This window comes from Camelus dromedarius, chromosome 9 (genome assembly GCF_036321535.1).
Source record: "Camelus dromedarius isolate mCamDro1 chromosome 9, mCamDro1.pat, whole genome shotgun sequence".
In the NCBI taxonomy this organism is placed as follows: domain Eukaryota; kingdom Metazoa; phylum Chordata; class Mammalia; order Artiodactyla; family Camelidae; genus Camelus; species Camelus dromedarius.
This window is the reverse complement of record NC_087444.1, coordinates 18,124,934-18,141,380: the sequence shown is the minus strand read 5'-3', so window position 1 is coordinate 18,141,380 and position 16,447 is coordinate 18,124,934. Positions and strand designations below refer to the sequence as shown.

General features: G+C 41.6%; 1 protein-coding gene across 4 annotated transcripts in view; it reads right to left on the bottom strand.

Annotated features, from left to right (window-relative positions):
* MAGI3 (membrane associated guanylate kinase, WW and PDZ domain containing 3) overlaps positions 1-15,006 on the bottom strand; it is a 217,128-nt gene extending 202,122 nt beyond the window's left edge. For 2 of the 4 annotated variants that reach the window (XM_031457845.2, XM_010976229.3), the window contains exon 1: positions 14,598-15,004. In XM_031457845.2, the coding sequence (XP_031313705.1) occupies positions 14,598-14,913 (316 nt within the window). In that variant the 5' untranslated portion in view covers positions 14,914-15,004. Of the gene's footprint in view, positions 1-14,597 lie in introns of all 4 variants that reach the window. The other 2 variants (XM_031457846.2, XM_031457844.2) reach the window with 2 other exon arrangements.
* Between the last annotated feature and the right edge of the window lie 1,441 nt (positions 15,007-16,447).

Genomic DNA, 16,447 nt, shown 5'->3' with positions numbered 1-16,447 from the left:
TCCACATAAGAACAAAGAAGAAATTCTGATCATGTGCCCTCATCTAGCCGGGCTCCCAAAGTTAGAAAATGACCACAGAATAGCTGAGAGCTTTCAATGTAATTCACATAGATGCTTCTTCAATCACCACCAGTGACAGGGATGGAGAAAAATAGCATCTTGGGAGGTGAAAAGTTTGCAAACTGCAGGTCATAAGAAAAATTTTCGTATTTTTTGTAATGATAAAATATTCCTACATTATTTACTTATAATAAGAGGTTCCTTACTACATTAAAGGTAGTGATGAAATTCTCATCTGCATTACAACACTGACAGTGGACTAATATGCCACAATTGGACAATTTTTTTTATTCTTTCATTTAGTAAGAAATTATCCCAAGAGATTATCTATTGGCCTTTCAAAGATCCATCTCTAATCACTATTTTTAATGACTTTTAAGAAGAAAGAGTTTGGTTTACTAAAAGCAGTCCAGTTTGAATCTCTAAAACAAGGATACCAAATGAACAGTAAAATATTATCTATTTAGAGATCTGGTTTCTGGAATATTTCCAAATGAAGAAATAGAAAAAATACATACACTCATGCACTGGGGGTAAAGAGCAGCTTCTGAATACCTATGCATGGACAAACATAACCGAAGGCAGAAGAATACCACCCTCGGCGTACACCTGCCCGCCTGAGATTGGACAATTCCCCAGGGAGAAGTTTGGGAGCACTGCAATTGGCTGGCAGGATCTATATAAGGTCCGTTTTTCCTTTGGAAAGCAGAGAAGCGTGGGAGAAGCAATCAGAGTAAAGAGAAAACAAAGCTGGAGAGATGCGCAGAGAGAGCAGCTGATCAAAGGCCACTGAGGAGGCTGAGGCTCTGAGTTACAGACACAGACAGACCAGATCCAGAGTCAACACCTGAGCAGCTCCTGAACGCACAGGCCAGAGCTACAAGAACGGAGGAAGGTATCAACTATGTCCCAGGATTCTGGCTTTGAGGCTTAAGGCATTTATACAGTCACAAGCTGCTCTGTGAGTCTGGGCAACTGCAAGAGTCTCGGCACTCACTGTCTACACACGAAAAATACCAAAGAATATATATGTTATATTTTAAATATACTTACATGGATATATATATTTATAATAGTCATCCCTTAATGGAGTTTTCACTCTTATTCTAATGTGAAATGTATTAGGGGGAGGGGTATAGACCAAAAACTACAAGTTACAAATCCCCACCCCCCACGTTCAGAAATTCTCTCCCATCACACTTCTCTTTTCCTTCTTTACCTGCATCTCTACCCCAGAAAACGTGAACCCCAATTTTTAACATGCTGTCTGCTCTTCATAAGAAAAAGGCATATAAACATAATAAAATGAAATCCCAGAGCCTTCTACGAAGGTTTGTAACACACAGAAATTCACACAATTTCACACAATTCCAAGAACAGGGAATAGCGCTGGGTCGAAGCCCTTGGAGACTGGAGCTGCACGATGATTCCAAAATGACCCGGACCCTGGGAAGAAGAGTCGGGGCCCTTTCCTCCCGTGCCCTGCTGTTAACACCACTCAGCCTTACATCACACTTAGATCAGTGTGTTCTTATTACTCATAGTTTCTTCTCCCATAATTTTAGTTTGTACACGGTTCAGCGTGGCCTTTCCAACCCTGACTCTCCAGCCCCAGCCCCACAATCAGGGCTGTGCTTGGTAAGTGCTAACAACTCCCACCACGGCCGTGACAGGAGTGAAAACAGAGCTGGGAAGGTAAGTGCGGTGGCGAACCATTCTACAGTATTTCTGTCCTACAGACAGAATAGATGTAAAGAAACTCGAGAGCACAGATGGCAGTCAAATATAGTGAAATAATTAGGAAATGACACAGAATCTAAAAAAAAAGTAGTCGAACTCAAAGAAACAGTAGAACGGTGGTTGCCGGGGCCTGGGGGGTGGGGGAAGTAGTAAGAGGCACAAATGTTCAGTTGTAAGATGAAAAAGGTCTGAGGATCCAAGGTACAACGTGGTGACTATAGCTGATTGTTTAATTTAAATTCACTAAGAGTAGAATTTCAGTGTTCTCACAAAAAGAAAGAGAAAAGGTAAATAGTGAGGTGATGGATGTGTTAACCCAGTTGCGGGAATCCTTTCACAATGCATACGCATACTGAATCATCACGTTGTTCACCCTAAACATACTGTAATTTTGTCAATTATATCTCACTAAAGCTGAAAAATCCTAAGAAAATGATTAATTCTGAACAGTAAAGTACCTTTGTTTTAAATATAATTTGGTTAATTGTAATTTTATACAACTTAATTTTTCTTTAAATGGCTGTATTGAACAACTGACTCACAAAATTCCTGAAAATGTAACAATCAATCTCCCGAAAGAGTACACGTCAACTCCAGGGCAGCTCTGCAAAACCTCTCAGCTGAAGCTCCAACCCCAATTGAAAATTCTTTCCTTTTTGTCTTAGTTCAAATCCCCAGGAAAGCTTCTTACTGGCCCCATTCATCTTTTTAAGCCACAGAAATCATACGTTGCTGACCAGTCTATGAACTGGTTGCTTCAGTGGAGGTGCCTTCCATGCCCTGGATGCCTGTGGCTTGCAGCGGAGGCTGAGATCAAGTAAAGTAAAACAGAGACGTCACAGCAGCAGAGACGGCAGGTCGGACAGACACAAGCTAACCTCACACAAAAGGCCACTGCAGATGTTAAAACCCATCAGCCCTAGATCCTTCCAACTATTGGCCATTTCAGAAAGAGAAGCTCACAGAAATGACAATGAGTTTTCAAGAAAGGTCTATACTGCATGGAAAACACCGTATTTAATAAGATGCACAGAGCATCCACCTCCTTACAGTATGCCTTCCTGAAATGCAGAGGCTGGGAAATTAAAAACTAAGTTTTCTAGACTCCTTTACAGGTAGTGCTCAGGATGCAAATCTGATTCAACCATTAAGATGCAGGACACAGAAAACAGAAGGCAGAAGTGAGGCTGAGCCCTGCCAGCCTAGCTACAGCTTTTAGCTGCTTTCAGCTAGCAAAGAAGGCCACACACATGTCAGTGTCTAGTCTCCAGTTTCGTGGGTGTTGAGGGACAGTGGCAGGAGCAGTAGTGCCAGACCAAGCATTCCAGCGTCTAGTCACGAGTTCACAGGCATCACGGAGAAGCTGTTACAGCAGCGGCCAGACGCTAAATTTCAAACTTCAAGCAGTTATGATGGCAACAGCAGGGGCTGCTGTGATCCCCTTGATCACAGCCACAGCGGTATTTTCTTGCTGTGGTTTCAGTGGCAACCCCCTGATTGCCACTTTCCTGACTGTGGCAGAGGTGGCAGCTCCCACGGCGAGTCATTCCAAGGTATCCTGAAAGTCATTCTCAGGGGCCTGGCCTGCAGCCCAGCCCTCGAGCGCTTCCAAAGATTCCCCAAGCAACTCACTCCCTGCATCACATCCCTCCTGTTTCTACACCAAACCCTGACTGATACTGCAAAGGGCACATGGCAGATTCATAGTCTACAGGAAGAGTTTTTCATGTCTGCACTCAGTGCTGTTCTTTCACAGATGTACAAAGAGCCCAAGCAAGACGTCACCATTCCCATCAGTCTCCCCAGAACGGCCACGTCAAGCCCTTCCTTCAGTTTTGCCTCACAGAGGTGATAACCTTCTCCTCTGCTGTGGCCAGCTCCCTGTGTCCTGAGACAGCCACTTGTCCCATACCCACAGGAGCACGGTCCCTCCTCTCAGACACAGCAGTCATGTCAACAAACATCACAGCCAGACAAGCTCAGGGACCTTGAGCCAAAAGTGCCCCTGACAGTGCACCCACCACACCCCTGAGCAGTCCCGGGCCTTAAAACTCATCTTCCCCCACTGGATTCCCTGGTCAGTCAAGAGGGAAAAAAGCCAAAGCATAGCCGGATCTAAACTGCATGAATTCATCACCCCTCCGGAGCATGGCAGGCACAGGCATGGGACACCCATTCAGATGGACTCCCCGAAAGCAGGGCGAAGAATCTTTCTGATAGGAAAAATAATTTTTCAAAGCTAAAACAACTAACAACAAAAGATACTTAAGTATTCAGCCGTTACACCAGCTAACAATTTTCTGACTATTTAAGTCTTAACCATAAGCTACAGCGCTATGGAAGGCTAAAAACGCCTTGACAACCTGTGGCATATAGTGATTAAAATTCTTTCTTGTGCTCCCAATTTCTGGGTTACCAGTGCCTCTAATGACACTCATACATGCTGAGGGCCTGACAAACGGAGTCAGCCTGCTATACTTAATTCCAAAAGAATGCAGATTTCATAAAAGAGACAGAATATGGTCAGCAGGCTAATTCTTCTTTCATGAGTTTCTTACAGAAAGTGGTATACCAGAAACCAAAACAATAAAAGGAACCCGAGTTCCAGACCCTGCTCTGTCAGCTTCATGCTAGGACCCCCGAGTAGTTACCTACCATTGCCAAACCTCAACTTGTTTATCTCTAGACAAAGGGTACCGGTTGGATTGCTATGGCTCCTTGCAGTTGAGGGACTGACTTTCGGCCCAGACAGAAAATCTAACAGCATAAACACTTGAAGATTAACAAGAGGTGCCCACACTCCACAATCTGCTTTAACTGCCTCTTCAAAAGAACCACCTTACTGTGCGGTATTTGAAGGCTGGAAAAAGAGAGACTGACTTGACTACAATGAGTTATTCTTTTATCTAGCTAGGCTAAGTTTTATTTAAGCCAAGTCGACTCTGAACAGAGTCTGAATACTTATTAAAAATTTCTAATTCCAGAACATACTCTTCCATCCTTCAGAACATTTTCTAGGCTACCTGTCTAACAGACCCCTTCCCGGGGAGAAAACTTTAGAGCAAGTGGACAGGAAACACAAGAACAAGATATTCTTTCCAGTATCAACTATATCATTTTTACACATATATTTATCCTAAAAGTATCTAGGCTTTTACATATAACTGCTGAAAATATTTCTTACAAAGGTAAGAAGAATTAAGGCTAACTTTGATTAGTAATTCTTAGAAACAGCTTCTTTATCAGCAGTTGAGCTGTACACATCCGATGGCACTGTCACAACTTTGTTTAGAAACGGAACCAAGCAATGAAGCTTTTATTTTAAGTACTTGCCCAGTGTTTTACTGCATTGAACACCCACTCGAACAATTCAGAATTGTGGGGGTTTTCCTTTTAATAGACAAAAGGGAAGTGGGAGAGGTTTTTCAGACATAATGAAATAATATTCTGTCTGGAATGTGAAGGGAAAGATTCAAAACCGTTTCAGTTCACAGTCATCCCCATGAGTCTGTGTGACCTTGTGCATGTTCACCTTTCCAAGCCTCAGCTTTCTCATGTGTAAAAAGGGGATGATAATCCCTGACTCACGGAGAATAATATAAGAACTTCTTTATGGGAATACACGTATGCCAACACGTCCATCCTTATAAACCAAATGAGACGGGCAGATAACTCCTGACCTGTGGTTGTTACTCAGTAAATAGCATTATCATGACAAGTCCCCAAGTCAGAATATTCCTATTAGACGTAAAGCAAGGTTGTCAACTTAGAGTTGCCACCAAAGGGAGGTCAATGTGTCATTCCACTCATCAGCATTACAGTGTGAGATAGCTCTAGTTAGCAAATCTAACTCTATTCAAAGGGAATTGAATCCTTTATTTTTCTTAATTTTATTTTTTATTGAAGTGTAGTTGATTTTTAATGAATCTTTCATTAGCATGTACATTCCAACTGAGATCAAACATGGAAAATCATGAATAGTATCCTTAGCTAAAATTGATAATAATACTTTGACAAAGTGTTCAAACAAAAGTTACAGAAGTGGGTTAAGATACAGCTCTGTGAGAAAGACTATATTATTTTAACAGATTTCATGACTTAATTCATCAATACATGGAATTAACAGAGAACTCTAGTCCTAGCAGGCTTCTGCAGTAGAAGCAGTGATTTTCCAAATGTGGTCTAAAGATATCCAAAGAGAGACAATAAACTAATCTAAAAATACAAAGCCCCTGCCATAATTCTTACTGACAAATTACACCCAATTCCATGGATGTTTTTATGCACAATAAGTGTATTTACCAATAACCTTGGCAACATCTAACACTCACTAAAGGTCCAACCACCAGACAACACTTGGCAGACTGCAAACTCCTACTGTGCACGTCATACATAAACTGACAGCTGATACCAAAATTATTGTTTTTATGGCAAAGTTGAAGGCATTAATACAGTAATTTGAATATAAAAACAGTGTGAAAAGATATTCAGAGAACCTGCCCCTATCTTTCAACCCTCCACCTCTACCCCAAGTACCTCTGTTCCCCAAGTGGAGGTGGAAAAAACTTAACAAAGGTGGTCAGACTCTACAGTGATGCCAATAGCCTTTTTGATGAGTAAACAGATTCCTATTTCACTCTTAAGCAGTGTTTCAAAGTTCAGAGTCAGTGAAGTAGATCCTTTATGTATAACTTCTATACAATTATGGTTAAAAAGTTTTGTTAAGGAGCCCTTAGAAACAATACAATAAAAATTCAGTCTCAATTTATGTTTAAAAAGACCATTGTTTTAAAAGCGAAACACCTCAGAAAGCAATTGGTTTAGAATTTCACTTCCAGTATTAAGTTTAAAAATTGCATTAATTAGACTAATAATCATGCCAAAGATAATTAAATGATCCTCCAAAGTATTCTATCTACCTAAGAACAAGCAGCAATGATTTAGAGACTCTCATTTGATACTTTAAAAAAAATTCAAAGGAAACTGAAGAAAAACTACAAGCAGCACTTTTAAATTGTGCACATTAAGGTATCAACATCTCAATTTTTCTAAGAAACAGCATTTATATAAAACAGCATTTTAGATTAAAAAACATAAAAAATGATAACATTTAAGTAAAATATGTGAGTAAAATCAATGCCTCAGCTGTGGTCTACAGTCAATGTCTGGCCTTTAAAAATGATAGCTTTATGACAACCGTGTACTGCTGTTGGCTTCAAAGCAGGAGAGATTAAATGTTTTAAAGGAGGCCATTTCCTGCAGTGCTGCCTCCCATCATTCCATCCTTTGAGGAACTAACCCTCCCTTATCTCTTGGGGTTCTGCTACAGTTATTAACCACACTGTGCTTTCCACAGCCAGCTGCAAGAGTGGACATATCCCCAGGCCTGACCCATCACCGTACCCCACAGCCCTCTCTCCCCACAACTGATCTGTGAAGGCCAAAGTCCCTGCATGAGATCTGATGTGCTATTGGACTCCAGAAAAAATATGAGACGCTTTAAGGACTCTTCATGACTTGGGGGTTTGAGAGCTGCCTTTTCTGCTACACAAGGCTGAACTCAGAAAGAAGCCAACCTGGAGGACAAGAGAGTCAAGTAACAATCCTTGGGAACCTAGTTTAGCTCATACTTGTCCTGTGTCTGGGTTTTTAAGTATGGAAGCCAATCAGCTTCTTCGCCTCAATTAATCTCAGAGTTTCTGTCAGGATTCTCAGTACAGAATCCTTACAAACACAGAAACTGATGTGAATTAGGAATTTCTTTCCCTTCCTGCTGAAATCTAAGCTACATATCACAAGATACCTGCTGCAAACAGGATAACCACATCCAAAGAGTAATAACTACTCCAGTAAAGTGGATTTTTTTCAAGTTATTTTACTAGAAGGAACTCAAAGCCAGTTTAACATAATTCTATTTGATTAAATTCAGAGATAAAGCATTTATTAATAAATATTTATTTTTCCTCCCTTTTGAAGTATTTTCATTTTATAAAACCACTTCTGTTCAATGTCATCATGTATAGTAAAATCCAATTTTTCACAGTCACATGTAATTCCCAATCAGAACAACAATGAGATACAGGGTAGCCTCTCATAAACTTCCCTGAAGCAAGAAAAATAGTTATGTGTTTAAAATTCTCTGCAAAAAAATATAGCAAAAGGCCTAAGATGCCAGAAAATTTTAATTAAGTAGATCGGTTACGTTCATATTGCATACCCAAGACAAGAGGAAGGGAAGCCTCTAAACAGAATGGATCCTAATTATTAAATCTGAAGCCAAGTTTCTTTTCAATTCCCATTCCATAATATTAAAAATCCTAAACCCCAAATAAATTACGACAGAAAAGTTTATTTAACTCTCTATATTTCTGAGTCTCTAAAATAGTATGTCCAGTATAAGTGTTGATAAAACAAAGTACAATTTATGGGCACAGTCTGTCCTTTCTCAGGTATTTAGTTATGTTACAAGTCAAATTATGGTCCTCAAAACATAGTCCATCTCTCCCGGCCACGCTGGGATGACTGAAATTGGGATGGGAGGGGGCAAAAGTGCTCCTGGGGCCCACTGCAATGCAGCTGCGTAGCGATTAAATTGCTAGGGTTGGGGGGAAATGGAGATGTAATAGTGCTACCCTTTCCACTGGAAGCCAGTCAACTGTGATTCTAACAAAAGAGCAGGCAAGGTTAAAGTGGAAATATATTTCCAGTTCCTTTTTACTACAGTAGCAAATTGCATTCTCCCATAAAACTGGCTAGGCTTCCAAGGCAACCCAAGAAAGCCAATTAACCGTAAAGTATAGAACTAATGAGAATATGTCAGCTACATTATGGGCTAAATAAAAATACTCACAGTATTACATTTTGCGTTGAGTAAGGCTGAAGGTGGAAAGAGCATTAGGCACCTTACCTGCATTATTTGTAGAAGAACAAACATTTCAAGTTCTAATTAAAAGAAAAAAACTTATAGGACACAATTCATAATGGAACTACCTACACATTTAAACAGTATGATTTTCGCCTGTATTTTCTAACTATGCTGTAACATGGGTTTTGTGGTTTTACACACACACACACACACACACACACACACAAAACTACAGAGACGGACTATACTATAGACTTTCTGGTACTGACCATTCCGGCTCTGTTTTGCTTCTGCTCTGCTTCTCACCTACTCCCCAATCATCCAAGTCTGAAAATAAGGGCAGGTGGCAAGGACTCGAACAAGATATGAAAAAGAATGAAACCATTCTTTTACCTCATGTACACATTTAACCTCTATAAATTCACTATGCACATCCAGGTAAGGATAATCTCTTAGAATTAAGAGAGAGCCATTTTTTTGTGAAACATATCTTTTTTGAGCAAACTACTTCATCTGGTGTTCAACCAAAATAGAGCAATTGTTGCCAGCATGGGTGGAAAAGAGGCATGTAGGACACGTCCTAAAAATTGTAGGGTACAATATAAATAATACAAACACAATGTATAAAATACACTGTAAAATAAAACAGATTGTATTGTAAAATACACTGTACATAAAACACAAATACAATATATTTTAAGGGCAATTTAAATTTGAGAACTTTTCAAAAGATAATTTCGTTTGTATTTGATTTCCCTCTTTTTGTAATGACTTGAGAATCCTTTCTCTCTAAGATGCAACTCCACACCACTTTTTAGAACAGCATGCTGGGCAGCCAATTAATCGGTCTAGTTTCTACCGAAGTTCATACTAAAACTTACATAAAGAGTTTTGTTTAAGTACTGGGGGAAAAGTGGAAAAGGTAAAAATCTTTACTACAGGTATTGCTGACCAGCAAATCGCGAAGTTCTCAATAAATTGTGAGTTTCCTGAAGACAGAGACCTTTTCTGACTCATTTTATACTTTATGTTTTTATATCAGTGGTACTGGCTTACATGATGGGGTCACCACTAAATGTCTGAGGAGGGAATGAACATGTGCCAGTAATAGAGCTTTAAATTTTCTCTTTATAAAGCAAAATGAGCACTTTTGGGGAAATATTCTGAATAATATGTGTTCAGAGAGGAGAGCAATGAACTCGCCTCTCTTCCCCCACAAACAGGTCTCTCACACCACCAGCCACCGAACTACTGAAAATCTTACCCTTAGGAACAGTTTTAAATTAAGGGTATTCACTCTCCTTACCAAAATGTAGTATTGCAAGGAGATTATTTCTTAAAATGTTTGTTAACGGAAACAAAAATTATTAATTAGTTAAAGGAGAAACAGTTCTAGTCTTTAATATGAAAACATTTATTCTTTGCCAAATCACAAACCAAATATTGACTCGGAAACTGGCAGAGTCTGAAATTGGTAGGTAATACTAAAATGGTTCATAAAAATGAAATTCCCCTACAATACACTCCCCAAACACTAAGTGCCCAGAGAGTTTACTATATAACCCGTAAGTGCTTTGTAAAGACATTATATGAAACTATTTACCCAAGAAGATTATGCACTGACTTCATAAATCAGGTGCTTGAACAAATGTAGGAGATCTGTTTTACCGTAAATTTATATAAATTAGAGACCAGAAGGAGAAAAAAAAAATCACTGAAATCTGTCTCTCATAACAAGAGGTTTTATAAAGTACATCCCAGGATCTCAGAAGAAAAACAGTTTACATTCCTCAGGGACATAGAGTTATGTTCCAAAAAATCAGTTTCAGCATTAAACTGAATAAAATAAAAATGATCTGCAAGTTGAAAGGGCCAATGTTAAGTGTCTGTTCTGCCACTGGGGTATAATAAGCCCAGCAGCCACATGCATTGAAGGTGTCAATGAACAGAGCCCAGAACTCGAAACTTGAGGTATTCAAACCAACTTTAGACCCAAAAAGTTGCAATCAAATTTTGGAAAAGCAGGAACATTTCAAATTTAAAGTTTATGAAAATTTGATGCTATTTTCCCTAACAAAAGGGCTGCCTCACCCAGTCTCTTGTTTCTAGTGTCTGAGAAAAGGTAAAGAAAATGTTTGTGTTGCAAACCTAGGAGGCTAGCAATTAACTCTAATTTCTCTCACCTTCCCCTTATTTAAATGTTACAACCGTCTAAACAAAACTGACTGAAATCCCCAAATTACCCACTAAACCAAAAAGATCCAAACGTTAAGACAAGAAAGGGGTAGTTATTCATTATTGGCGTAACATAAACACCCTTACTTAAAAGCATTTAGTAATGTATCTTCACCAATGGAGAAAGTATTTCTAGGGATGTGCTCATTTTAACGAAATTCCCTTATAAATTGGATGTCTCAAAGAGTCAGCAGTGAAGACTTTTACCTGGATTTAATTAGCATTACACAAGATCTGTTTCAAATAAGCTTTTGTTTAAACAAACTGAAATATTGCTCCTCATGATTTTCATCTCTAGATATAGTATCAGACAGGGCAGCTGAATGTACTGTGTGCATGATAATGCAGTAGACAAAGATTTCACATACTTACTGTATCAATACTTCATCTCTGGAATAAAGCCCACATAATTTACAACTGCTAAAGTATGTGTTCAAGGTATCTGAAGCAAATATTCCATAACATTGCACGTGCATAGGTTGGGGAATTTTAGAACAAAATTAACTACTTCTATCATTAATCAGAATAGGAATTGTTTAAAAATATACTGTAAAGTAAAATCAAAGAAAGTAATCCTGGTCACGGGACTATAATGTGAAACAATTCCACCCAAGGTCCAAAGTTCAACGTCCTCCACTACAGGAAAATACAAAGTTCAAATTCAAGTGTAAACTTTTCTCTCTGCAGAAAATGACAAGGTTGTAATTAAGAAACAGGTGGCGTGTTGGGCCAAGCAATACGTGAGGCAGGGAAGTACTAAGTACTACATTCACAGTAAGATTTCAGTAAGAAATTTCCTAATTCTCTCACAAAAGCCTCATAGGCATCGGATTTTAAAGAGTTACTTTCAAATCTCCATTACAGATTATAACAAAATAAAGTAAATAAATAAAACCCCAAGTCAAAGCTAAAGACAGTCACTGCCAGAAAGAAGCCTCATTAAGTCCTCTGGGTGATGGTACTCGCTTTGGCTGGGTTCCCTTTAATATCTACTAGATGAAAGGAGAAATCACGAAAGAAACAGCTCTACAACAGTCATATACTACAGCCCAGCTCATCCTTCCACTGTGGACTTTGTCAGAAGACAGTATGAGCTCATTCCCCACTAATAATACATCTTATAGCAATGGCTGGATTTACTCTTGCATTGTGCTAGTTTCTCAATGACGTGTTATAAATACAGTTGGATAAAGAGTTAGTAATCAAGAGACAGAATGCTAAATACACTTTACAATACTTTATTGAATTGAAAAATCCATTTCACTCACAAAATTAAGGTAAAAGGGGGGAAAAAGCCCCAATGTGGACGACAAGTTCCTTTTTAAATTCCCTTACTCTGTATTTTCATACTTTTCAAATTTAATTCCAACAGGATACAATCTGTCTCCTCTGGAGATAATATTTATGCTGTTTCTAATCACACTTGAAGTTTTACAAATAACCTCAAGTTCTTAATTTCTAATATTTAAAGTCATGTGATTAACCTGCAAAAATCCTATTTTATAACAAATGTTGTTTAAGTAGCCATTTAAGAAAGCCATTTAATATAATGCCTAATATGAGGCCATTAAGAAACAAAGAATACTATTTTCTAAAAGAGATTATTAACAAGTTGCTCAGAAACAAGAATATTAATCTCAGATGACATATAGTGGTATCTTTTAGAAATTACTGAAGTAGAGTATATCTTTAAAAAATAGGTGTAGTATTCAGAACTTTTATTATTAATGATTATAAAATGTGCTACACCCATTAATATAAATTATTTATTGTGGCTAACTATTTAAAATAGGGCAGTATCTGCAGTTGTTAAGAGGGAAAATTCTGACTACTATAAAAATGTCAACTACATTCTGGGGCATATGATTTTTTTTTGACACACTTAATTAGCATTACTCAATATACTCTAAACTTTGAATTACATTCTTAAATTTTATATAAAGCTTGAGAAAATGTATAACATGCGACCAGACTAATGTCAATTAAAGATACATTTCCCCAGTCTTCTAAAAGAATCACATTAACTTCCTCCAATCAACTTTTAAACTATTTTTGAAAGTAACAGACTCTCATATATGCCCCCCACTAATGAAAACAAGACACAAAGCAATGATATAAATATTCTCATTATTCCCTGTCTCAAGGGATTTGAACCATATGGCACTTAGACCAGCAAGTGCTATATATATAAAGTATTTTGGATATTAGAGAGTGCCTGACTAGCTGAATTACAGCCCCCAAAACCTTTCCTCTACCTTTCACAATGGCTCTAAAAGTCTGAATTAAGAAAGAAATCTTAAATTTACAAAACTATACAGAAAAAGATGTTTAAAGTCTGTCAAAGTTTTAAAAATTAACAATAAAAAGAAAGCTTCGCATAAATCCATAAATTTAAAATGAATGAGATGGAACAGACCGTAAGAAGAAAATCTTAATTTAAGATTTCAGGGACATGTGTGTACGTATGTGTACACCCACGATACACACACATATGTATATTGCACCACAAACCATCAGTTCCCATTAAGCCTAAGGACTATTAAATAAGAGATATTTCCCAAGTGAGCTGCTGAGAAAGAAAGAAGGAAAAATTGTGAGGAAGATAACATGTTAAATTCTTTCTCCAGAATTTTCTAGCATTTTTTCATTGAAGGGATGGACTGATTTTTCTATCCCAAGTTATAATGAAGCAGCCCATTATATTTCCATGCACTGTGTATTCAGCAGAGCACATTCAGCAAAAACACTATGATTTCTAATAACGTTGTAGTCATAATTCTCTTCCCCTACAAACATCTCAGAAAACAAAACCATATTCTACCAATGCTGAAACTACCAGCGATGTTGTCGACAACAAATACAAGAGGGCTATTACCTACTATCAGATTTCACTGTACGCAGTCTGATCAATGCTTTGAAACTGTATGCCATAAATGTAACGAGCTTTGCAGCAGATTTTACTAGCAGAAAAGACACCAGGGCGACGGGGGCCTTTGCAACACACTTCAACAAAATTCTGTAAAATCAAAGATTTACAAAAGATTTTACTCCAAGAGGTACCTACGTCTTCCTTCGAAACCCAGGCTATTCAACAGCTCCCTGAAAGAACACACCATTCTGCCACAAACCACATATTGTACAACACCGGTACCCAGATAACTGAACCACCTGGACTGACAAGAGTTAGGCTGTCAGCTCTGAGGTGTTGCTAGTGTGCAAGAAACACTGAAGCAGCTAAGCCTTCCCAGGTAACCTTGGCACCAAGTGCCTCAGTAGTAAAAAAAAAAAAAAAACCTTTTTCCCTATTAGAAAATGCGTAAGACTCTTCCAAAGAAAATGCTACAATCCCGAGGACCTTTCCCACAAAGGATAGCAGAAAAACGCTGGTTATTTCCCGAGTCAAAAACTGCGGTGGGAGACCAAGCTACAAATTAAGGAAACCTAGCTTCTGGTGGCAATTCTATGACAGCTTACAGAACAACCCTGACAACCCAGAGCTCAGTTTTCCTATCGGCAAAATGGGAATCACCACCACCACCCCTCCTCCTCGACAGGGAGTCCTGCACACCTAGGAGGTCTAAGATTACCCCGGACGATAAGCGGTGGGGTGGGGCCGCGGGTCCCCAGACGCCCATCTCGGACTCCCCACCACCATCACCCGCCCCATCCCCGCGACAGAACCGCAGGGCCGGCGTACCTGGCTTCACAGTCTTGAGACGGATGGGCTCGCGGAAGTGGCGGATGACAGCCAGGGTGTCCCGGTTGGTGAGCCCGCTGACAGGCGTCCCGTTCACCTCCAGCAGCACATCTCCCGGGCTGGGCGCCTTGCCCGAGACGACGCAGCAGGTGCCCCCGCCGGGCTCCTCGCGGAGCCGCCCCAGGTAGGGGAACTCGCCGCGCTCCGCGCCGCCCCGGATCTCGGCGCCCAAGTCGCCCGGGGGCCCGGCCCAGGACACCGCGCACTCCTGCACCTTGCTGAGCCAGTGCTTCTTCTTCTTCAGCGTCTTCGACATCCCGAACCCCGCTGCACCATGGGGGAGACCCCGCGCGGGCGGCGGGGGCGCCGCTCCGGCCCCCTCTCAGCCTGGGGGCCCCGGGCGGCCCGCGCAGCCCGGCGTGGGGGGTCCTCGCCGCTCCTGCGCCCCCCACCACCACAGCCCGCTGGGGGCCGGGCCGCTCCAAGCCCCGAGACGCCCCTCGGACGCCCCTCCTGGCGGCGCTCCCTGGGGCTGGCCGGGGTCCGCGAGGGCCACCCCGGGTTAGGCTGAAGAAAGGAGAAGAGGATTGTCCCCAGGCGGCTCCAGAGGGGTTTCGGGCGGGGTCACAGCCGTCGGCTGGCCCCCGAGCTCCGCGCTGGAGCGGCGGGAAAGGCAGGAGCAGGGGGGCGGGGAGGTGAAGGGGGAAGAGCCGGAACGGGAAAATCCGTCGGGGGCGCGCAGAAGCGCGCGTAGACCCGTCGCAGGATTGATCGTGGCCGCTGCGGAGCTGGAGCGCGGAGACCAACGCCTGCCCAAGCTGCCAGGAAACTGCCGCTTTCAAACCCGCCGCAACCTCCTCCTCCTCCCTCTACCCTTCCCCCCGCCCTCGCCCATCCCTCATCCAGAGCCCCGCCCCCTCCCGCCGCGCGGCGCCCGGCGCGCTGCCGTCACGGGCCAGGCGCTTGGGAACGAGCCCCAGCGCTCGACTCCCTCGCCGGGGATTGGCCCCCGGCGGACAGGGGGCGGACCCTCGACGAGAACGAGAACCATCGATTGGCTGATGGGAATGGGGAAGGCGGGCACTAGGATGACTGAAGTTTAAAGAGGGTGGAAAAAAGAAGTTTGAAGAGTGAGGGAGGGCGAGGGGAGGGGAGGGCAGGGAAGTGGGACCGGCTCCAGATTGCAAGGCTGAGAAAAGTTTAGTGCAGCGGCCGCAGCCAGGAGAAAACTTGGCCTGGAAGAGCAAACGAACTCCCCGAGGTGGAGGCGTGGCTGACAAGATGGGCGGAATCGGAGGCGGAGCCTGGGAGCCAGCACCGGGAGCAGAGATCAGCGGATCTACTTTGGAGCGGAGACAACGTGCTGAGTCTGAGGCCAGAGGCGGCACAGCAGCAGAGCCTGTGACAGCCGATCACTTACACTGAGGCGACGTTTTTTGTTCTTTCACTCATTCAACAAAAGTTACTGAACGCCCGTTGAGGCAGGGACTCCAGAGCCCGGCTGCTGGAAGGTAAAATAAGAGTCCTGCATTCCTCTGTGAGACCTCGGGCAGATTAGAGAAACTCTGAGTCACAGCATCCTTGGCTGACAAGTGGAAGTAATTTTACCCCTCCAAGTTGTTAAGAAGATTACATGAGGTGCATATAAAATATCAATATTGTGTCTGGCAAGGGGTGAGTTCTTCTTACTATTTAGTAGCTGATGAGGATGACTTTATGTCAGAAATTGTGCTACATACTGGCGTTCAAAGATGAGGGAAACAGAGGTCCTACTCTGAAGGAGGTCTTAGTCTAGTAGGAGAGACTGACAAGCAAGCAGAATACTTGAGGTGAAGTAGGGTGGGCTGGAG